The sequence below is a fragment of the Rhamphochromis longiceps genome, linkage group LG7 (assembly GCF_057381845.1).
Source record: "Rhamphochromis longiceps isolate RC_006_pf linkage group LG7, R_longiceps_female_GT1.1, whole genome shotgun sequence".
Lineage (NCBI taxonomy): Eukaryota > Metazoa > Chordata > Actinopteri > Cichliformes > Cichlidae > Rhamphochromis > Rhamphochromis longiceps.
The window spans coordinates 36,657,851-36,681,121 of record NC_140563.1 but is presented as its reverse complement, the minus strand read 5'-3'; the positions used below and the strand labels follow the sequence as shown (position 1 = coordinate 36,681,121).

Below are 23,271 nucleotides of genomic sequence, written 5' to 3'. Positions count from 1 at the left end.
GACCTCAACAGAGAGAACAGTCTGTTGTTGGGATGGCTGAGGTCCTTCACGATCTTCCTGGCCTTGGTCCAGCACCGCCTGCTGTAGATTGAGTGCAGGTCAGGGAGCTCGGAGCGGATGGTGCGCTCAGCTGACCGCACAACCCTCTGTAGAGCTCGTCTGTCCTGCATGGTGCTGTTCCCGAACCAGGTTAAGATGTTTCCCGTCAGGATGCTCTCTATGGTGCACGAGTAAAAGTTCCTGAGCACCTTGGAGGGCAGTTGGAAGTCTCTCAAGCGTCTGAGGTGGTAGAGATGCTGTCGGGCCTTTTTCACCACGGTGTTGATGTGACAGGACCATGACAGGTCCTGCGTGATGTGAACTCCGAGGTATTTGAAGCTGGGCCCAAAATGCCCTCCCACCTCCCAAGCATTACAAAGGTGCTGTCAAACAACTTTCAAGGTCAGCTTAATAGTAAAACATAGAGCCTTTTGTTGTTATCTGCTCGCTGAATGTAGAGGTACTGTGACAAGCCAGTGATTCATAGCATATACTACTTTTTTTCTTCCACAAGCAAAGGAAAAGAAGTCCCCTCTGCACCAAGGAAGGCCACAAGTGTATGAGTGTTCTTGCTGCTACTGCTGGCTTGAAGTATCACTAAAAGCTCCATCTAGGAAAGAAAAAGCAGGACATCAAGACATGCTGCAGCTTGAAATGGATACCTCATTCACTGAAGCTCCCCTGAGCCTAGGCAGTACTATTCAACCTTTCGCACTCTAAAACTATGTTGGCACAGAAGAAAAAAAAATGTCTCAAGACTCAGCTTAAGCCTGTCATAACCTCAGAGTGCCATCAACAAGCTCTAAAGCGCCTGATTTCTTTACCTCCGGAGATCTGAGTTTAGTGCACTGAGATTTTAAGGATCTCTATGACGTAAATAAGTCTGTCCACTCACAGCTGACAACAGCAGACGTCCCTGTCTTCCATCTCCGGAGGGCCATCGCAAGCCCCCTCAAACACAGCAGCTGTGCCCAAGACCTTCCTGCTGAATAATAACAGTGCCACACAGTAGAAGAACAGGTGTTTATGTTCTGCTTTATATCTCCTTATACTTCTTATAGAAGCCGAAAAATAATAAATACATACATTTTTTAAAATGCTAGCGAAATTCCCAAAGAGGCTGTTACTACATTGTGCTTGACAGAAATAACTGCACAAAGAAGGAAAGTTATTTCTAGACTTTATTTAATGACTGTGAAGACTGTGGAGCAGGGAAATTATTTTACTGCTATTGTTAAATAATTGTCATCATTACCATTGCATTAATAATATAATCTGGAGTTTATATTGCATTCAGGGGTTAAACAGTGTCTCTTTCAGAAAGACTGAGTTGCAGGCTGACAGGAAGTTGTATGCAGAAGTGAAAGCAGGAAGTTATTTTGAGCAGCAGGCTAAGACGAGGCTTTAACAATGTAACAGATAGCTTTAAGAAGGCTTTAAGGTTTTATGCATACAGGTATTAAATTAACTTTGTATTCCAGGTGCAGTTATAACTATTTTATACATATTGCATATCTGTGCTTATTTGAGTTGATGTTCAGGTTCTTTAAAGGTCTTAAGCTTCATCTAGTGAGAGTGTCTAGATGATCCATGCTGAGGGAAAACTAGAACATAGAAGGAATTGCAATACATGCTTACAAAACACTTATATATCAGATCATTTTATATTAAGGTTTTAGTAGAGGTTCTTGGTTAAAACATTTATTTAGTAGAAGACATACACATAGTCTCAGTGAGCTTCTGGTCTGGTAAAAGGTCAGAAGTGCAACAGGTGAATTGAGAAAGAGCATTTGAGGACGAGACACAGACAGTAGGTGAAGAGGTGACACAAAGAGCATGTGAGGTCGTGACACACACACATAGAGTTAAATTTATTTAGAGGAGAGATTACTCATGTCTGGTTGTAACTGCAAAAGTGTCTCGGTAAAAGAGGAACCGTTCCTTGTTGTCTCGGCAAGAAAGAGGAACAAGACAAGAACTGAAAGGTAGACAGGAAGGGCTAGCCATGAAAATAGAAGATGATCTTCTGGGTTAAAAGTCTGATCTATGTATAAAATGTATCTGTGACGCATGAAGGGGCGTCAGTAAATCAAACCCTGATGCTATAAAATATCTGTTCATGCTTTAATTAAGTCGAGGACTACTGGCTGTCTGCGTACAGAGTGTCTTCCCACACGTGTGTTCATTAAAATCATTGTTGGACCAAGATCCTCTGGACCAAGAGTAGTTTGTACTCTCCTTCCTCAATTTTGAACCTTAACATTTGGGGGCTTCGTCCGGTGGTTGAGGAGGGAGGATTGGAGGTTTAGATGGAGAAATTTGGTGGTCTCTGAGGTGGTCTGACGGGCAGACATGAATTCCAGTGGTCGAAGTGAGTGGGCATAAGCCGGCTTATCCAAAAAGGTAAGGCACTACCTGTTGAATTATTTCCAAAGTGTGCCAAATTGGATATGATAAAATTTAAGTCTACTCACTGAAGTTACTGGTGGATGTCTGTTTTGATTTTGATGAAAATCTCATGAGTTGATGCAGTTAGAGTTCTGCTAAGAAGAAATGAAAGCAGTAAAGTCTGCTAAAGCAGTTAGAGTCTGCCAGGAAAAGTTTAAATACTGGGTTGAAGTCCCAAAGAAATTGAGTTAGAGTCTCAAGTAGTTTGGTAGGGAATTGGTTATTGTGTTGGTTAGAGTCCAAATTTGGTCATAAGAGTGGACCTGAGTGGTCATTTTGTGAGTTGGAGTCTCCATTGACCACTAGGTTGCACCTGCCTCAGTTATACACTTGTTTCGGGTGTTGATTGTTGTTTCAAAGTATTATAAATTATTCTAGAACGGCAGTTCGAGTCTGCTAGGAAGCGCAGTTCTCGGAGGTAATGCTCCCTCCCGGCCAAGGACGCTTGGCCCTGACCTATCGGCGAATAGGGTTAGTACGGTTGGCAACCGGGGAGAACTTGGGAACCTCCAAAATAGCTAGGAGTTAGAGTCTCCTTACCGTTTGGAACGGTAGTCTGCGCTTTTTTGGTCAGAAGAAGTTGGACTTCGGGCGTGTAACTTTAACCTAAAACTTCAAAGTTTGGGTTGGTTGACGCTTTTAAATTGAGTTAGGGATTTTAGAAATGAGGCCAGAAACAGTTAAAGTCTTGATACTGGTTAATTGGTCGCAAAAAACTCAGGGAGTTTATCCGCTGGGCGGTTATTTTAAATTTGTCTAAAATTGTGTAGGCGCTAAAGCTGACAGATCTGACAGTGGTTGTAAATATAAGACGTCGTTGTAATATAGAATAAGAAAATTTGGTGTGAGAGATCTCTGTGTGTCGAGTCAGTAATGCACTGACTGCCTGCTGCTATTTTTAGATGTGTGTGTGTGAGTGTGAAAATGCAAGGCAAGGCAAGGCAAGGCAAGTTTATTTGTATAGCACAATTGAACAATAAGGTGATTGAAAGTGCTTTACAGAGACATTAGAAACAAGAACAAATAAAAAGCATGATTTAAAATTGATTAAAACAAGCAAATAAACAAACAAACAAACAAACAAACAAACAAACAATCAAAACAGATAAAATCAGAACATGCTTACTAATGCAAATTAGTAAGCAGTGAACTGTTTAAGCCACAGTTGGTTTTACAAATACTGCTGCAAACATTGTTGAGTGTGTGTTTAAAATGCCATTTATGTTTATTAGAGGACTATAAATAAAGTTTTGAGTTGCCGTAGGGGATGTATAGTAATTGACTGAAGTTGGATGTAGATATATAAATATATTGAGTGCACTGTGTATACTTAAGATTAACATATTACTTTCAGTAGTAACTTCTCTCCAGCAATAGTTGCTGGTGTGTTTTATTTTTTCAATTTCTTGTGTGAATGCGGTGACTAGAAGGTTTTGAATGATGAATAAAGGTGTGAGAGGTATTTCTTTGGTGATGTAAAGTGGGATGTTTTAAAGTTTGAAAGTGTTTTTAATTTAAGAGATGCATGAGTGATGTTATAAGAGTTTAGTTTATTTAAAAGGTGTGTGTGAGAGGATTATGAAATCATTGTGTGAATGATGCTACATTTTAGATCAAAAGTTAGTAGAATTACAGAGGGTTTGTAGATTGTAAATACAAAATAAGTTTGATTAGCCTGGAGAAACAGCAGAGCAGCTGCGTGCTGTGTGTGTGTAATAGGAAATGTGAGGTTAAAATGAAGTTAACACATAGGAGTTGTTTCAAGGCAGCATTTAGCTATGATGAAATGTATACAGGAGTAATTGCTTATATGCTTAAACTTAATTGATTAGAATGGTTGTTTTCTTTTGGATCTTTTAGAGTAGAGGAACTTGCAGCAGCGACAATTTGTGCACAGGATGTTGATGATCAGATAAGGGAAAAATAGAGCGAGCAACCGGACGTGAAAGCAGGGCTTGAAGAGTTTTAAAGGGATGAGGAACGTTGAAGAATATACATAAATACAAGTCAATAAGTTAAGAGCATAATTAGGATCATGCTTTTGATTAAAGAGTCCCAAAAAGGATAAGTTAGGGAGATGCAAGAAAAGGTGTTTTGTTTCCTTTGCAGAAGATCTCAGCGACCACAGGAGGGGCGAGGATCCTGGAGATCTCGAGGCCTGCTAAACCACCAGAGAGGGACCGAGAAAACCTTAGCTTACACATGGAGTGTTCTCGAATGGGAGCTGGTTGAGCCAGAGGACGGCTAGAGAGGGTCTGAGCGAGGACACAATGTATTGCGACCTCTGGTGTTCCAGAGGTCGAGAGAGGGAGTGTGGAGCAGGGAAATTATTTTACTGCTATTGTTAAATAATTGTCATCATTACCATTGCATTAATAATATAATCTGGAGTTTATATTGCATTCAGGGGTTAAACAGTGTCTCTTTCAGAAAGACTGAGTTGCAGGCTGACAGGAAGTTGTATGCAGAAGTGAAAGCAGGAAGTTATTTTGAGCAGCAGGCTAAGACGAGGCTTTAACAATGTAACAGATAGCTTTAAGAAGGCTTTAAGGTTTTATGCATACAGGTATTAAATTAACTTTGTATTCCAGGTGCAGTTATAACTATTTTATACATATTGCATATCTGTGCTTATTTGAGTTGATGTTCAGGTTCTTTAAAGGTCTTAAGCTTCATCTAGTGAGAGTGTCTAGATGATCCATGCTGAGGGAAAACTAGAACATAGAAGGAATTGCAATACATGCTTACAAAACACTTATATATCAGATCATTTTATATTAAGGTTTTAGTAGAGGTTCTTGGTTAAAACATTTATTTAGTAGAAGACATACACATAGTCTCAGTGAGCTTCTGGTCTGGTAAAAGGTCAGAAGTGCAACAGGTGAATTGAGAAAGAGCATTTGAGGACGAGACACAGACAGTAGGTGAAGAGGTGACACAAAGAGCATGTGAGGTCGTGACACACACACATAGAGTTAAATTTATTTAGAGGAGAGATTAGTCATGTCTGGTTGTAACTGCAAAAGTGTCTCGGTAAAAGAGGAACCGTCCTTGTTGTCTCGGCAAGAAAGAGGAACAAGACAAGAACTGAAAGGTAGACAGGAAGGGCTAGCCATGAAAATAGAAGATGATCTTCTGGGTTAAAAGTCTGATCTATGTATAAAATGTATCTGTGACGCATGAAGGGGCGTCAGTAAATCAAACCCTGATGCTATAAAATATCTGTTCATGCTTTAATTAAGTCGAGGACTACTGGCTGTCTGCGTACAGAGTGTCTTCCCACACGTGTGTTCATTAAAATCATTGTTGGACCAAGATCCTCTGGACCAAGAGTAGTTTGTACTCTCCTTCCTCAATTTTGAACCTTAACAAGACTCAAAAGGCCAAGCTAGAAACTAAAGGCCAAGTTTTAATGGAGTCAGATCTTGAAGGCTTTTAGCTGGTCCATGGGTGCTTTTATTATGACATGCTAACCAACTTTAAAACAAAATGTTATTTCATAAGAACAAAAAGCATGTTTTCACTTATTTCTTATTTGGACCATGTTGAGCCCAGAAATCCAAACTTGTATATATTTATTACATTGAGTAATGTGATAAATCACAAAGTATATGAAGCAATGATATCAAATAACTATGAATAAAAACCACACCAAACCTCTATGAGATTACATTTACTGTATGTCTAGCTGTTTGAATAGGCCTGGTACTGCCAATACTGTGCTGCAATACCCTCAAATGGAGGGGGTGGGATTTATAACGACATTTATCTTCATCACAAATGACCACAACAAGCCTCTATTAAATTTTAAGCAGCTGAAATGCTCTAGAGGTTCTGCTGAACAGCGTGTCAAAGCTTGTGGTGACACGGTCGCTGCATCTGGGATGCTTGGGACACTTTGGCGCTAGAGTTGCTAAGGTAACACATTACAGTTAATGACACAGTGTAGAGGTGAGGAAAGATGACAGCATCAAAGCATAATGAGTCATAACAAGAGGATTGTAATTTTATCAGCCACATTAGCATGAGCTGACTTACTTGTCCAATACGAAAGACTTTTTTTTTAGTTTGTTACAATCTGTACGATATCAAGAAATCACATATGTGGATGTTTTGGGGTTTGTTTTTGTTTTTTTTAGATTTACTGTTAACAACAGGGGTGTAAAACAGGCTAGAGTTGGTCCACCAAAGGATCCAGTCTGGCTTTGAAGAGTCAAAAAGTCGAAAAGGAAAAGAGCAGAAATTTGTGACTTTTCACTGTATTTCACACAAAGAAGAACTGTGCTGGAAGTCTTTAGGATTCATGAGTGGGTGTCTGAACTGTTAATTAGAGCCAAGACATAGGATTGGCCTTTACTGACAGAAAAATGGAGTGATCTGTTGAGATCAGCTGCATGTGTACAGTATGTGACCTGTGAAAAAAAGACAACCCAACCCTATAATTTTCCACTTTTGTGCATGAAAATTTAAATGAACAAATTGATGATGTCAGACTGAATCTAAAAGGAAACTGGAAGGTTGTTGACTTCCTTGTTTCCTGTTATCCAATGTGCCGTATACTTGCAAACTCTCATAAAATGAATGTTGAATTGTTAAGCGTGGCATTGGTCTCTGTTTTACAATACACTGAAAGTTTAAAGGACGTGGAAAGCAGTGATAAAAACATTTAATGTTTCCACAAACTGAGCGTTCCCTCCATCACATCATAAACGTGACTGTGATTGCTCAAGGACATTTTGAAAATAGCCTTGAAGAAGCCTTGTGCTCAATTTCATTAGTGGTTCCTGGTTTAATCCTGTAGCACTGCACCATATGAATTATCTGCCAGTGGTGCCAAATTGCTTTTGTCCCCGTTTCAGCCAGCAGAGCACTGCCAGCTACAGTGCAGATAAGGACAACCATAGGAAACTTTTACTAGAAGAGATTTTACAAACTATGGCATACTGTTGCATCTACATCAGCATTTTGGTTTCCTTACATCACTATAGTTTAATCAAAAAAGAGTTTTATATTCTAATTTGAGAATAAATTGGATGCACTCCTATCAACATCTGTCTGATGCCCTAATTGTAGCGTCTTTCTTGGTGGATTGAAGATAGGGAAGGTCAAATGTTAAAAATTATGACATAAATCTTGAAAAAGCCAAATGGCAAGAAAGTAAGAAACACACATAAGAAGTTATGTAAAGACTTGAAAGGCAAACTCAAACAGCTGGTACGATAAACACCTGGGAACATTATAGGATGTGCAAACCACAGGTGTCAGTTATCATTAAACCACTATGCAACAACGCCTACACAAATGTAAAGGAAGAAACTAGAAATAAAAATACAGCAAATTTATTGAAATACGTAAAAATATAAATGGAAATAGAGGATATAAGTTGAAAACAGAGTCTGTAAAATTAAACTCTCTTAGGTGATTTCTTTAAGAATTTCTGTAAATAGTTTCAGGAATAGCTCTCAGTGCTTCTTGGAGGACACTACAAAACTCTTTGTTGGGTGTTTCTTGCCTTTCGTTCTGTTCTGTCAAGAGGAACACAACATGCTTGAATGACCACCACTTTCTCTTTGCATCCCTTTATTAAGAATGGCTTCTTGACAGACAACCTTCTGCCATTTTTGACAAGGCTTCAGTAAATAGTAGATGGATCAACTGAAAGGGCAGATTCTTCTCTCAGGTCTTGTGTCAGGTCTTTGCTGGAATATTTCGTTATGATTTTTAAGGACTTGACTTTGTTTGCTTATATACTGGTCAGTGTTAAGTGGTGTAACAAAGAATAAAAATGTTCTTCTGAAAATTAATGACTGGAGTGAACATGAGTGAAAAAGCAGTCAAGAAACAAAAACAACAAAAAAAAGTGAAAGACCTTCAGAATTCCTGTAGAACTATTGCTCAAGACCAAAAAACAAAGGGAGAAATGTTTCCCACTATGTTGTCAAAGGAGCTTGCAAAGAAAAGCGTCTTTTCTTTGCAAGCTCCTTTGACTACAATGACCTGGATGACTGAGAACCTTCACAGACATATTCCCACTATATTGTGTCACCGTTTTGTTTGTGTGTTTGTTTGTTTGTTTTTGTTGTTGTTGTTGTTTTTACCACTATTAAGCATTTAAGAACTGAGGAGGAAAAAAAATGGCGGTTTTGAAATAACCATATAAAACTGACAGCCTGGCTACATATCAATGGATAGTTCATTAGTGATGATATACAACTGCATAGGTGAGTAGCATGGGTAACATTGCACATTTGTGAAGTCACCATATTTTTCTACACAAAATTACATCAGTGATCTTTTATAAGTCCAGGCACTAAACTCATCTGCCTGCAGCCCAGAGCTGCCATTCACTGAATACATTTATAACATTAAGAAATAATCACTTACAACAAAAACAGGGCCTGAATAGTTGAGCAGCTGAAATTGTATAACAAGCAAGAAAACGCCATTGACCTTAACACACCAGACTGACACCACACGCTTTAATCTCATTTATTTTTTTTGGCCAACACATTTGGCCCCACTAACCTGTTTCTAATCAATTAGACTAATGGAATAATCTATTTGTCTGAAACAGTAAACATTCATTGTGTAAGCCTATTGATGGCCTGTATTTAGAGGTGAAAAGAGACCATTCACGGTGTAATCACTGTACTTCATACCTCAAGCCATGGGCTATGCATTAAAAGAAACAGAAAACATTTGGTTTTATCACATTCTCATCCCTGACTAGTGATTATGAAGTATGAGGCAACAACCAAGCTGTGCCTTTGTGCATTCCTGCAGGACATTTTGCTTGTCGTCAGTGTATGACAGCTCACACTGACACCAGTGCACTGCTATTTTTCTGTCACATTGGCATCACTTAGTTTGCATCAGGCATTCTAGTCTTTGAAGAGGTCTGTCTGTTGTGCAAAGCTGCTAGCAATCAACAGATTCCATTTCATCATACTGTATACACATCACAGGCAAAGTCAAAAAACATGTCAAGGACAATCTTTTCACTGGTGGTTCCTGTCTGCTATTTGGGACGTTTTTAGGGGATCAAGAAGACAAAACAAATCAACAGGTGCAATATGGAGATTGTGGGGACATGTGATGTGCAGCTGCTCCGATCAAAATGAACAGCTGCAGGCAGCATCCGTCTTATTTGATTGAGGGCAAACCGGCATGACAGTGACAAATCATAAAATATCACAGTAACACCTTAAACAGGAAACAGACCTGAGAATTTCTGAAAGACTGTGTTTTGCATGTTTTTTTTTCCATTGCACTTTTTTCATTCTTGACAGCCAGAATTGAGAAAGGTTAAATGTCAAAATACAATGGACAAATGTGTTATGTAGCTGCATTGCCAGAGTGCACACGACAGGAAATATATCACAATTTGCCTACGACATTTTTTTCCTAAAGTTATCTATTAGTGTGGGAATCAGTCCGCACGGGGATTCGGGAACTGTACTTTATCATATCTAGTTTAAATAATCGAGAGAGAGAGAGAAATTAATAGAGGAAATATTTTACCAATTTTCAATTCATGGAAAACCATCGTCATGAGCAAAATGATTGGGACCATGTGTAATGATCGTGTTGCCTTTGAAATGGTTGCTTTAAAAACAGGGAACACTTTGCAACAGATTACCATCTTTTATTTATTTATTTTAACCTTTACCTGAAGAAACCATAAAGCATGATAGGGTGGTCCCAGTACAGAGTCATACCAATAAATATAAATGACTGTAGATGAAAATAACAATATTTCTTAAATTGTAACTGAAACGAAGTTCAGTCGAAAGGTATCTGCAAATTTTTTATGTGCTTTATTTATAGATAGAGTAAGATATGTATAGGTATTTTGACTTTAGATCGTCTTCATTAGTGATCTATGATGATCAACTCCAGATGAGATGGAAAGAAGCAGATGAAAACATGAGTCATGTCATCTGAGGCTTACAAACCGAAAGCTCTAAACTTTAAACACTAAAATTCCAAAAGTTAAACTAAAAAGCTCAACTTTCTCAACAAGTACTTGCACTTGTTTTATAGTTTGGGAATATACTTTGGGTTTAATTTCTATGCCAGTCATAGTTCTCCCAGAAAGCCAAATTCTTCAAAAGGTTTGGATCAACAAAGTTCAATTGATTTTGAAAGCATTTATGCATACAAATCATTCAAAATGAGCAAAAGAGAATGCAAATCAGTTTAAGAATTCACTTTTACTCTCCTGCTGTGGGAGAGTCTATTCAATGTGTGTGAACACCTTTTGTCCAGTAAATGGCAAACAGTGAAATGGTTCAGGATTGTTTGTTAAAATATGACCGATGAGGCAAGGACCTCAACATAGTATTCATTTGCACACAAATGGCTATAACATTAAAAAAAAAAAGTGAACTAACAAAATCACAATATGATAACACATTATTATAATGAAATATTTACACAGAAATCTGAATGTCTGACATAAAATACAACTTTCAAAACTGAGCAAATAACTATAGATCATATTTTTTCATGAGAAAATAAACAAGAAATCTTCAGCTATTATTTAAACATCAAGATGAACTCTGTTAAGTAGTTACAGTCACTTTTGCAACTTTGACAACATGTTTAATAAGCTTCATGTCACATATCACAAGGTTCATATAAGTCATAATTGTTGAAATGAAAATAAATTCAACCATATAAATCCATATATTGTGCTTTTAATAATATAGATGCATATATTTTCCTCATGATAAAAAAATAAGTCTCCATTTTTCGAGTCTTAGCTTCAGAAGTCTCGCATACAGTTAATTCAGTTAATGAAAAGAAATCCATTAAATATCAGTCAAATATAACTGTCATATTTCAAAGCCCTAAAAAGTGCTATATCACATCAATAGTGGCTGTGGAAAATTAGGCTTACTTATCTTCATGGTAAATGTTTCTTCTCAAGGACACAATAAACCACCCCATATAATAAGGTCATCAATTCTGGATGAACACGCTTTGTAATCAATGAGAGAATAAGAAACACCCACTGCAAGGTTATTGCCCTTGGGATAGCAAGAACACAGATGTTTTTCAAAACCTCTGTCTCTTGGGTAAATGCCTAATTAAAGTGAAATAGGGGTTAAGAAAGATTGTGCTGTACAATAAAAGCAATACAACAGGAGAAAAGTCATTCTCTCCCCTGATGCTATTATTCCACTCTCTGCTGGGAGGCATTCAGAGAGGTAATTAACTTTGCTGACATGTTGTGAATTCTTGCCTCTTAGGCTGAATGCTGGATGTGTAGATAGACTGATTGAAAAAGTCCCATTTAGGTTTCCATCTTTAAATTATCCACGTCCAACCATATTTCCATGGTAATATTGCTGATAATCGCACTAATTTTACACTTGGCAGGAGATAATAGCCACAGCTTATCCTCAACAACAAGCATTAATTGCCATCCTCATTCTTTCTGCGATGCAAAATAAAATACCTGCTGTAGTTTGCTTAAGGATGAAAAAGCACAAAAAAATAATTACGACTGTCTGCACATCTAAAAACCTGGATGTCGTAGCATGAAAATGCTAGAACACTGAAGCTAGAAAGTATTAACCTGCATTTTACATGGGACGTTTGTTTTATTTTGTAGCTCTATAACATAATAGTAATGAAGATAACTAGATATTATCTATCAAGTGTTTTTTTTTTTCCCCCAGTGTCATGTTAAATATAGAATACATACACACATGCACGAAATATATAGATATTATATATGCTTGTTTTATCCAGCTTGCTTAAGCCCAGATTTATAGCAGTGTAACACTACAAAATAAACATGTCAACACTTGAAAAGGAGAAACCAGTCATTTTTTTGGCTTTTCTGCTTGTTAAATGACTTGTTAACTGACAGGAGTTGTGATATAATGAACTTTAATCTCAGGGTGACCTGTTTGTTTATTTTAATTATATATCTAATCATAGTTGAAAACCCATGTTTCCTCTAGCGATTTAAAAAGTACACACTGCCAACTTTTAATTGAGCCTCCAGGTAAAACAACTGAAGATCACTCTTAGGCCCCTTCAGTAATTGCGCTTTGAGATGGGCATGAGTGAGCCACTTAAGATGATGGAGAAAAAAATAGATTCCACATGAAATTAGTCTTTTTGGAAAGTTGCTGCAATCAATAACTTTGCACCCACAATGAAATTATATTAAGTTAAATGACTGACACCTGTGTGGCAAAGTAAGAGAGGCTACTCATAGCTAGTTGTATTATTTGCTTCTTGCGTCCAAGTTTCCAAAAATACTGTCATAACAAGGTTAAGATGGCTACAAAATAAGACATTATTTTTCATAAGTTCATGACAGCTGCCACTACTACACAACAAAAGTATTAAACTAGTGAAACTAAATTAAGAATTACCACTATTAAAGGTAGAAATATTGTAGGGAATAACAAAACAAGAAGGCCAACTACTGCTAAAATAAATCAGAGATTTTGTTAAATCAACATGTTTTGCTACTATGATACGGCACAGTGGCTAGCCTTGGAATTGTAGTATAATACATCAAGTGCAATACAACGCTTGCTGTTATCACCTAAAATGACAGTTACTGGCAAAATTAACCAGGAAATTCTGTTTCTAATCAAGTCAGAAGTCAATTTAAGAATAGAGAACTCTGTAATGATACTATAAGGTTATTAATTAAAAGATAATTAATTAATATTATGTTAATTACAAGGATATGTAACTAATCAGCCCATCAGAGGAGGTTAATTTATACAAAGAATTTTAAGTTATAAAGCACATTTAGTATCCAATCAATAGCCCAGTCTTTACATTGTCGAACAATTCCTTTCTTACCTAAAGTCAGAGACTGCAAATGATTAATTCACACCACTCTGGTAAAATTATGTCAAGTTCTTGTCATTTGAATGCTACACGTGTTTTCTGTTAGAAGAAGCTGTTGAACTACCTGTGCACAGGCTGCACTTGTACACACTCATTAATGTTTTCAGTGTTTGCTCTTTGCATTGTCAAATCTTTACTCCGCAGCCAAGAAATACGTGTTTGTCCCACCCCATAATCTCTGATGTCAAAGAGATATAAAAGTCTAAATAAATGGAATTGCCGAGGATTAAAAAAGATGACTGTGACATTACCTCAGATCGTTTTCTCAGGATGGAGGTTGTCTGGTGCTGCGGTACTAATACCATTAGTATAATTGGAAGCTGGTTCATATGTAATACAAGCACTTTATCAGTCAGTGAAGTCAGTTGCCCACTCAGTGTCAAACGAGCAGAATGGAACTCAATATTTGTACGTCATCACAGATTGCTTCTACAGTTTACATTGTGCAAATGAAGTAGAGTGAGAAGAAAATTTTACTCCTTAATCTCTGTGAAAAGCAATATATATACTAAATTTTAAGGTCTATTTAGTATAGCTGATTTATGCTGTTGTTCAGTAACAAAACCTATCATCGTTTTCATAACTGATTATGCTAATGGTAAAGGTAAGATATTATGTTGTCAGCTTGCCTGGTAGTTTTTAACCAAGCTTAAGGCAGGGACCTAAGAAGGGATTAACTTTACCATGGCAAGGAAGGGCAACAGTGAACACTGCACATATACTCACAAATGTATGTAAAAAATTTAATAACAGAATTGGAATTCATTATGTTTTCTCAGGAAAATTAAAACTGCAAACTAGATCAGATATCCTTTTTCCATCTAAGGACGTAGTTCATGGATTTATGAAGAGGGGTTTGGGGGGGTTTGCCGGTGGTATGTAGTCTAGCATGGCTTTTGCTATTCAGTCTTTCTTTTTATAGAACAATATCTAGGATTTGATGCCACGTTTTCAGGGGCTTTGTAAAACCTGAAGAATTGATTAATTCAGAGTTTTTGCCAACTTTTTCTTCTTTAAGAGTTTGAGGTGTTTCTGATCATTAGAAGGACACTGGTTCATAATCAGGAGCTTATTTGCATTTTCTCTCCATTTTTATCTGGGCTTTGCATAATGTATATTTTAAGCTTTTAGTGCTGTACAAAAGACTATTTTCTATGACTTGTTACAGCAAAAAAGATGACAAATGTGTTTTGGCAAACTTGAATCTAAATGGAACTCAATTAAACATGTGAAAATGTTACGACAATAGCCCTTAAAGCCATAAATATATGTAGTGTTTCTTAGACTACAAGCCAAAATGCAAAATGGGCTGAACTTAACTTATTTTTCTCTACCCTCTTATTATTTTTTCTCTTTACCCTCTAGCAGATCATTACATGAAGGAACCTTTTAAAAAAACAAGCGCGTCCATGCTCACAGGTGTACACACGGGTGATCACACCCACAAACTACACCCTTTTTGGCTCCTACCTCAAAGCACACTGTGTTCTGTTGATCTTATGTGCTGCACAATAATGTTTAATATTTAGTATTTACTGTCATATTCTCATATATCATTGTGATGTTGTTTATTCTATTACTCTTGTTCTCTTCTGCTTGCTTTCTTTTTTCTTTCTCAGCAGGTGATCCAGGTGATTGATATATGCATTTTTTTTCTGCCCGTTCTGTTGGTTTTTGTTTTTTGCCCTTCTCCCCCGTCCCTCTTCTCAGCTGTTTCTCTTTCCCTCTTTCTTTCTCCCCTTCTTTCCCCCAGTCAAGTCTGTCCCGTATTCAGCAAGTGAAAATAAAATAAACAATAAAAGGTGAATCAAATGGACCATTACGGCAAGGCTGGGATGGTCAGTTTGGTAAAGTAAATCCGTTGGGCATCTTTCTTTGCCTTTAGACAACAATTCTGATGGCAAAAGAGCCAAACGGGACAGGCAAAAAAAAACCCCACTTATTTTTCTACAAATCTTTGCCATTTCAGTATTCATTCACTGTATAATCACACAGATTGTAAGTTTAACTTTGATATTCAATAAACATGAAGTCTCCAGTTACTTTCCAGCTATCTCAACTTTATAGAGGGGATGTAAGCACCTTTTTCTGGTCTGTGTATGACATCTCCTTTCAGTGAGACCTTCATTAGTTTCTAGCTTGGAGAGTCACTTCCTGGCATTTGCAAATAATTCAATCACTTCTTAATGGCCATAATAAACGAGAGCTCGCATTGAAGCTAATCCTCCTAAGTACACACAATAACTGAAAAAGGTAGCAGTATAACAATCAGCTTTATGAGCCTTTGCTATTATCCACAACTCTTTGTGAACAGGTTTCCTTAAAAGTGTATTATTATGCTTCATTACCACTTTTCAGTGTTGTGTTTTCCATTTTCTAATGTATATATATATGTTACATATTACCACCTATTTTGCACTAGTTATACTTGTAAAGGTAGGGCGAAAAAACCCAAACAAACAGAAAAAGCTGGTGCTGAATACAAATTGTCTGCAAAGCACTTAGGATTTTATCATTTCCCGACTTGAGGTACAATACGCACACCAGAAAATGAAAATGTTCTACAGAAGTGAAACACTGATTTGCAGTAAATGTAGCTGTTATGAGTGAATTTCAATTATAGGATGGATACCCCACAATGCTTTGGTACACTGCAGAGTTCTGAGTTAATTATTTGCTTGACTAATGTGCAGGCCTTAAGATAGAGGTTCAGCAACCAAAACCATTTTTTTCTTTTCCTTTCCTCCATTGTTCGTGAAGAAAAGAGCGTGGCGCATGGGTGCATTTCTTTTTCTCAGTAGGTTTACGGAAACAGTGAAACATTTGTGCTTGGTTTGATCCTCCAGGGGAAAAAAACAATCTGCAGTAGGAAAAGGAGGTTGGAAAAAATCAGTTTTTACAATTTGATATGGGAATTATTCCACACATTAATTAAAACTGATTTTTTATGTTATGAATTTGTTCCACTACGCGTTAAAACAAAGCAAACTCTTTAAACTTCTTAGTACCTAATCACACCAGCACGCCGAAAGCTGGCATTGCTTCTTTTTCCACAAAATAGTGTGCCATTGAAAGGCATATTAAAAGATAAAAGCAAACCTTAACCTTGCATTGCTCACAACCACTGGCTTTAATAACATTTTGTTCTTTTTGTTAATCAAAATAATATCTGATACTCATGTTACTGAAGCCTGGTACACGTGTGTCATTCTTCCTGGGCTAAACAAATGACCAACATAGAAGTCATCGATATAAAAGTGCACATCAGTCCCTAGATGAGTGTCCTTGTACACATTCAGCCTGCAAATTTCTTTCAGTATCTGGATTTCAGTGTTGTTCTTCTTCTCTATGCTCTGCAGCATCCTTTAGCTTACCCACCACACGGCTAAAAATGTCTCTGGGCATAATGGTCACCAGCGGTGCAAATGTGTGAGTCAGTGTAGAAGAGAGTCTAAACTTAAACAAAAAGCAACATGCAGTGGGAACGGGGGAAAAAGACCTTCATACAACAGAATTTGCAGTCCTACAGCTCAGAAGTATGACTAGTATCCACTGATAAAAGCACAATATCCAAAAAGAGTTTGGCTTAAATAATAAAACTTTGGCTTGAATAAAACTTCATGTGTTTTAGTGCTTTTCAGACTTACATTACACCAGTCTGATCTCTTGCAACTTTTAAGAAAAATACAACTTTCTCACGACTTCATACTCTTAATTAAACCTTCTTTTCTTACTTATTAAAAACTACAATCACCGTGTAATAAGAACCGCATAAAGCACTGCACAATTTTAGTTTCCTTCTATAAAGGTAAATTATAATGATCTCTGAGTTTTTGTTTTGGATTTTGGTTTTTCGACATTGAAAACATAGAAGTGCGTTTTGCACCATGGTATTAATATACTATTTGACTGGATGTGTGAAAATACACTCTGACAAGCAAAGCATTTAACTGGGGCCACTTTTCAGCAGCACTCTTATCTCCCAAGTGTTTTTTACGCACGTGTTGCTAGGAGGAAAAAAAGCATTGATTAGTCAGAGCTGACCCTTGCCAAATTAGGCAACACAATTTAATAAGGCTAATTTCCCTTTATGACCATAAAAAAATAAACAAGAAGAAATATGATCTTAGCTAACATGACCCTCTTCAATTGCTGAACATAATTAATGGTCTTGCTGCACTGAACAAGGAGACAGCATGGTGAGGAAGCCTTTCATTACACTGAGTAGATGTTGGGATTCTAAAAAAAAAAAAAAAGTTCAATCTCTGCTGGGAAATTATACTTCTAGAAAGATGGTTACACAAATTGTGCAACAGTGCAGCTGAATGACCTTCTGTATTTTAGTCATCTTCATTATTGGATGACATTTCATTAACATATCTGCTGTTAAACTCAAAGATGATAGATAATATTGAAAGCTCTATCCCAGCATAGACCAGTAACTTGATAATGACTGTGATCGTTTTGTCTTTTGTTTGGTTACTGAGTCATCCCTGGATGATGAATGCATATCAAAGTGCACAAGAAAACACGGTGACCAGATTTGATATTCGCAGATTGGCAGACAGTCTCAAAAGAAAATGTCGAAAGCATGATAGTTATGGGTCACAAAGGGAAACAAAGTTTAAAAGCATTGCATAAAGACAGAGATGGTTTTATGCCTCTACTACTTTTACTGGGACCTACATGTGTTGAAAATTATTCTTTTCAGTTGAGCTTAGCAAAGAGAATAGTCTAGTAAAAAAGGCAGTTCTGTACTGGCCTCGCTCTGTTTTTTCCCTTTTTTTTTTGATTGAAAGGGGAACTAAAATTGATCACACAAAGGCTCATATTCTGCCGCATGCACTTTTTTGTCGACATTGATGCGAGTCAGTAAGTGAAAGGACACACCAGGTGAGACGAGCCAAAGGCTGGCAGTGTCAGAACAGCACAGTGTCTGGTTCTAGCTCAGCAGAGCAGCTGCTTTGATGCTCTGGGAGCCGAGAAATCTGACTGCAATTTTTCAGTGCCTTAGTGGAGCGCTGCATGCTGGGTAGGCTGCGGCACGGATCAGGCTTCAGCAGATTCAACGAAGGAAACAGGCCTGTAGGTAAAAAGAAACTTGTGAAATTGTGGTATCTGTGAGTTTCCTGATATTTTACAGCAGATTTCACTTCATTAAAATTGTGCACCCTGTAGGCTTTTGTCCCTTATATCTTAAACACCCAAAGATGTGAAACCCTCATAGGCTACAGGTTGGAAATTAAATATTGGCTTCTGACAGCAGGTTAACTTTCAAGTCAATTCACTGGAGCTAAATAGTGAAAACATCTGAAGTTTCTCTTAATTTGTGCTTGCAATATGTAGTCACAAACATCCCCAGATCAAATACGAGTTTGCTAAGTATTCCATATAAAGAATAATTAATGTAATATAATAATTAATTCAAGCTAAAATACATGCATCTTGTTAGCATCTTGCACCTGTGTGTGCTGGATCCGAGATATATGCACATTCAAGAGGAAGATGCACATTAAAGAGTCATTAGAACAAGTGATTGTCATTTGTATTTTTAGTTCAGTTATACAGCTCACAGTCTGAAATGCTGGAGAGCTAATGTTCCATTGTCGTTACACATTTAAACAGAAACAATTTGCATAATGTCTCTGCCCTTATTCAGTGTCCCCATCCATGAGGAGTATTACATTCCAACAGGTTAAATGGTGTGGATTTTTCTATTGATTTGAGGATCATAAACCACACAACAATCACATAAATTGCTCAGTGAGTTTCAGCAGATTTATACAGCTTTCCACCTTGTCTGTACCCAAGCATAAGCCATATAAGAATATAACAAGAATATAAAAATGCTTACTGTGAACGTCAGCAGGTTGTGAGCAGAAATCAGTAGCATCCCACTCGTAGTTCTCATCGACAGAGACCTTTCTCCTAGAGAGGACATAAAACAAGGCATGTTTAATGCACGCTCACACACACTCATGACTGTCTACAAATGGAAAAGTACTATGAGCCACACTTTGAGTTCTCCCAGCAAAGAATAAACTATTTCATGTTTTTTGCTTCATAGTTTGTCAGACGGAGCAGAATGCTGAAGGTGTGCTTGCAAATATTCAGAAATCTTTAATATTATCATCATTTTTTTAAACAGTTATTAAATGCTTTCCTGTAGAACAAAGAAACTCTATAATCTCCATCTCATTCTCAGTTATGAAATATATTTTGCTTTATGCAATATATCAGTGTTTGATGTTGATTTTGATTCAAATGGATTAAATTATTTTGATGTTGTTCACACTGTATTCCAAAAAATAACAACACACAAACATCATCAGATGCTCTTCTATCTTGATAGAGTTTATACAAAAATGCAGGATTAAATTCCTTTTTTTAAAAACTTCTTTTTAACTTTTTGATATGTTTTAAAGAATAACCTTGCTCTAAAGTTTGGTTTTCTAAAATTGGGTATACAGCATATTACTGTAATCTGAAAACACAATGTGCAATGTCTTTCTATAATTACATTAAATTGTATATTAGGCTAACCTTGAAAGCCTTGTATTTACCATACAGGGTTTATTCAAGTTGCAAATGTAATCCCACACATTTTGTTCTATACAACATAATTTCCGTTATTCATTATGGCTTAATACCTTTGGCTTGATTCCATTTTGTTATTTTGTATGTCCTGGGTGTTCCCCTGGGTGTCCTCTATAGTCTCAGGTGAGCTTATGAGTGTTGGAGAAAGGTTACACATGGAAAGGCGCCCATTACTGGGCTCCATGCTTCCTAGGCCACTGCTGGCATAACTGCTGTAGCTGCTGCCAGACTCTGGCACTCCATCGTAGCCTCCTGCCTCCAATTCCAGTACCTCATGAGCATCGGTGTTGGGCAGTAAGCATATAGCGGCTCCTTTCACGGCCTCCAAATAACCTCCCTCCTGTTCCATGTCCTCCTGGTATTCCCCTGGCATTGTGGCAGCACTGGGTACAAGACAGGTCTCTCTTCTTGGTTCGTAATGACAAGGCACATTAGGATTTATTGTGGGCCTTTCTGGATGGTTCATTGAAAATAGAGGGTCAGCAGCAGCAGGAGTTAAATAGGTGGCATATTTGGTATCTGCATGATCATTTGGAGGAGAGCTGGAAATCTTCCTAGGAGGAGCACTTTGAGGTTTCCAGAACAGCGAGTCTGGAGGACAAGATGATGGAGCAGAGCAGTTTTCTTGGCTAAGAGAGTCTATCCATGCATCAGGAGTCAGGAAATTGCTTTCCTTCCGTCTTCTCAAGTCTAGACTCTGACTTCGCTGCTTAGAGAGTGATATTTTAGAGCCTTGGCTCGCAGCTTTCCACATGTGTGGTTCTAAAGGTTGCGAAGAATCTGGGACCCTGAATATATCATCCACAGAAACAGGGCCACGGCAGTTCAAGCTTGTGCTCCTCCTCATATCATGATGCCGACCTCTGCGGGTCAGTGTGTGCCCTTGTACATGAGATGCAATTCGTTGGTGCAACATTGGCTTTGCAGGCCGCACATGACACATCTCAAAGTGTGGCTCATCTACACTCATCTCAACACACAAATCTTCACCAGTGGGTTTGGGGAGCACTACCTCCACATTTGAAGAGCCTGGCAACGCATCAAGAGCTGAATTAGATCTTTCAGTGTATTTATTGCTGTAGAAAGACAATGTTGAAAGGCTGCCATGACTAAGATTGTTCTGTCTCTGTGCCTCAGAACATGAATCATTTGTTTGCATATCTAGGCCTGTGGATTGTGGTGAATCATTATAGCTTTCTGGTGCTGCCCCTGCTCTTTCATGTCTCTGGTGCTCTAGGGAAAGATGTGGGAGAGTTAATCTGGCTTTCGAAAAACTGCCTGCCTCCGCAGATTGAAAGGAAGTCTGTTTGGGCAAAAACGGAGAAGAATGACGATTGCTGGACTTTAAATATGAGGGAGCTGCAGCTGATGATGCGTTGAGATGGGTCCTGGATTGAATCAAAGTGGGTGGAGAAACAAGAGGATGCGTTTCCCAGTAGGAAGAAGATGATGATAAAAAGCTTGGTGAGAAACAACGGTTCTCCTTGCTGGCTAGGGAGTATCTGTGTGGCAAGGTGCTGCTCTTGTATTCCCATAAAAGCTCATTGCCACCATCCTCCCTCCTCTTTAAGTCTGACTGCTCGTGCTTTGTGGAGTTTCTTTCTAACGTGTACCACTGCAGCTCCCTCTCTAGTTCCTCCCTCTCCTGAGCCAGCTTCAGGCAGCGGTGCAGGTTCCCCCTTTCCCTCTCATGTTCCATTTGGAGCACCAGAGCGCTTGCAGTTGTAGATGGCTGACCAAGGCCAGCTCGGATATGTGGAAGCACTGGAAATACGGGAGTCATTTCTCTGTCGTGATGATGAATAGTGGCCAAACTACTGTCAGAGCACAAGCTGCTGAGTTCAGGAAAGCCATCATAACTTGACTTCTTGCAAGGCGGGAGATCAACAGAAAGCACAAATGGACGCTCTTTCCTGTCTTCCTTCTCCGAGTGCAGTGACACAGACCTTCGAACTTTAGAGTGTTGGTCATACCTTACACTTTTCTTGCTGTGAACACTCAGAGTCTCAGTGTCATACGGTGGGAGTGTGAATCGCCCATCTGGACCTCTAGAGATCATCTCAATTGAAGGAGAAATTAGAGATGTTGTTTTAGTGAGGCTGTCTCTGCTGTACTTGGACATAAGATGCTTCCTCCGATTATTATTCTCAGTGCTAAATGAAGAACAGTCTGTCTGCAAAGAAGAGGAGGTGGTGGTAGAGGAAGATGTGGGATAGTGGGAGCTGGCTGGAAGCAGGCTTTTCTTCAGCACACTGTCTGGAGTGCTGGTGCCTGAAGTCTTTCTGTGAGGGAGAGAGAGAAAAAGAGGGAAAGGGAGGGGTGACAGAAGAAAATTGTAAGAAAAACTGGAGGTGTGAGGGGAAGAGAAATAGAGGCAGAGAAAATAAGACTGAGCAAAAGTGAAAGAGGGGGCGGGAGAAATATATAGAGAGAGACCAAAACAGCAGCAGCAGCAGCAGCAGAGGATGAGGAAGGAAACAAAGATATGCAATAGAAAATAACTGAAGTGCTGGCATTTTCAGCACACTTAAAGGAAGGCAGAGGGAAAGGTGAATGGAAGGTATTATAATGAAATGATAAAGGGGTACTTACATTGATGGGGAGCATTTATAGATGGCAGTTGGGGGCTCTGAAAGGAAGGGAGAGGGGCAAGATGGTATCTGACTCAGTAGGATACAACCACACTGACCAAGACGTAAAAACATAATCAACCGTAATAAGAGCCCATTATAGGTCCCGAGGCACCCAGGCTTGTCCAAAAAGTTAATTACACTTACATTTATCAGCCACTAATGAGAAATTACCCTAATTAGCAAGTAATGTAAATGACATCAATAACTTTTACAAGTGAATGGACGAAGGGGGTGGACAAGAGGAGCGCCAAATCCATGCAGTGGGCCATGATTTATATAATGGATTGAAAGTGCTTTCAATATTTTATTGAATAAATGATTATATTCATGATGCAGTTCATCAAAGTGAGTGTCTGCTGTGTCTCTGGAGTGAGGAGCATTTTACCATCGCTCTTCTTTCTGCGGCGCTGGTTCCTCTTGCGGTTGATGATGCAGGCGGACCCCAGCAGCAAGACCAGGGCCAACAACATGAAGCCGACCCCACCCAGGACACCGGCCAGTAACGACTCTGGGACGAACTCCAGGAGCCGGGAAGTGGACAGGTAAATCTCCATACCTGTGACATGATATAGATATATATGTATATATGCATATATATATATATATGTGTGTGTGTGTGTGTGTGTGTGTAGATGGAGAGAGAAGGATATAGATGGATAGAACTATAGGA

General features: G+C 38.4%; 1 protein-coding gene across 1 annotated transcript in view; it reads right to left on the bottom strand.

The window, feature by feature from the left end:
- Positions 1-10,124: 10,124 nt before the first annotated feature.
- igsf9a (immunoglobulin superfamily, member 9a) overlaps positions 10,125-23,271 on the bottom strand; it is a 67,469-nt gene continuing 54,322 nt past the window's right edge. Inside the window, exons 17-21 of the mRNA XM_085413541.1 lie at positions 22,987-23,157; positions 22,561-22,597; positions 20,022-22,250; positions 19,226-19,299; positions 10,125-18,454 (exon numbers count right to left, since the gene is read on the bottom strand). Coding sequence (XP_085269667.1) covers positions 18,291-18,454; positions 19,226-19,299; positions 20,022-22,250; positions 22,561-22,597; positions 22,987-23,157 — 2,675 coding nt within the window. The 3' untranslated portion in view covers positions 10,125-18,290. The remainder of the gene's footprint in view (positions 18,455-19,225; positions 19,300-20,021; positions 22,251-22,560; positions 22,598-22,986; positions 23,158-23,271) is intronic.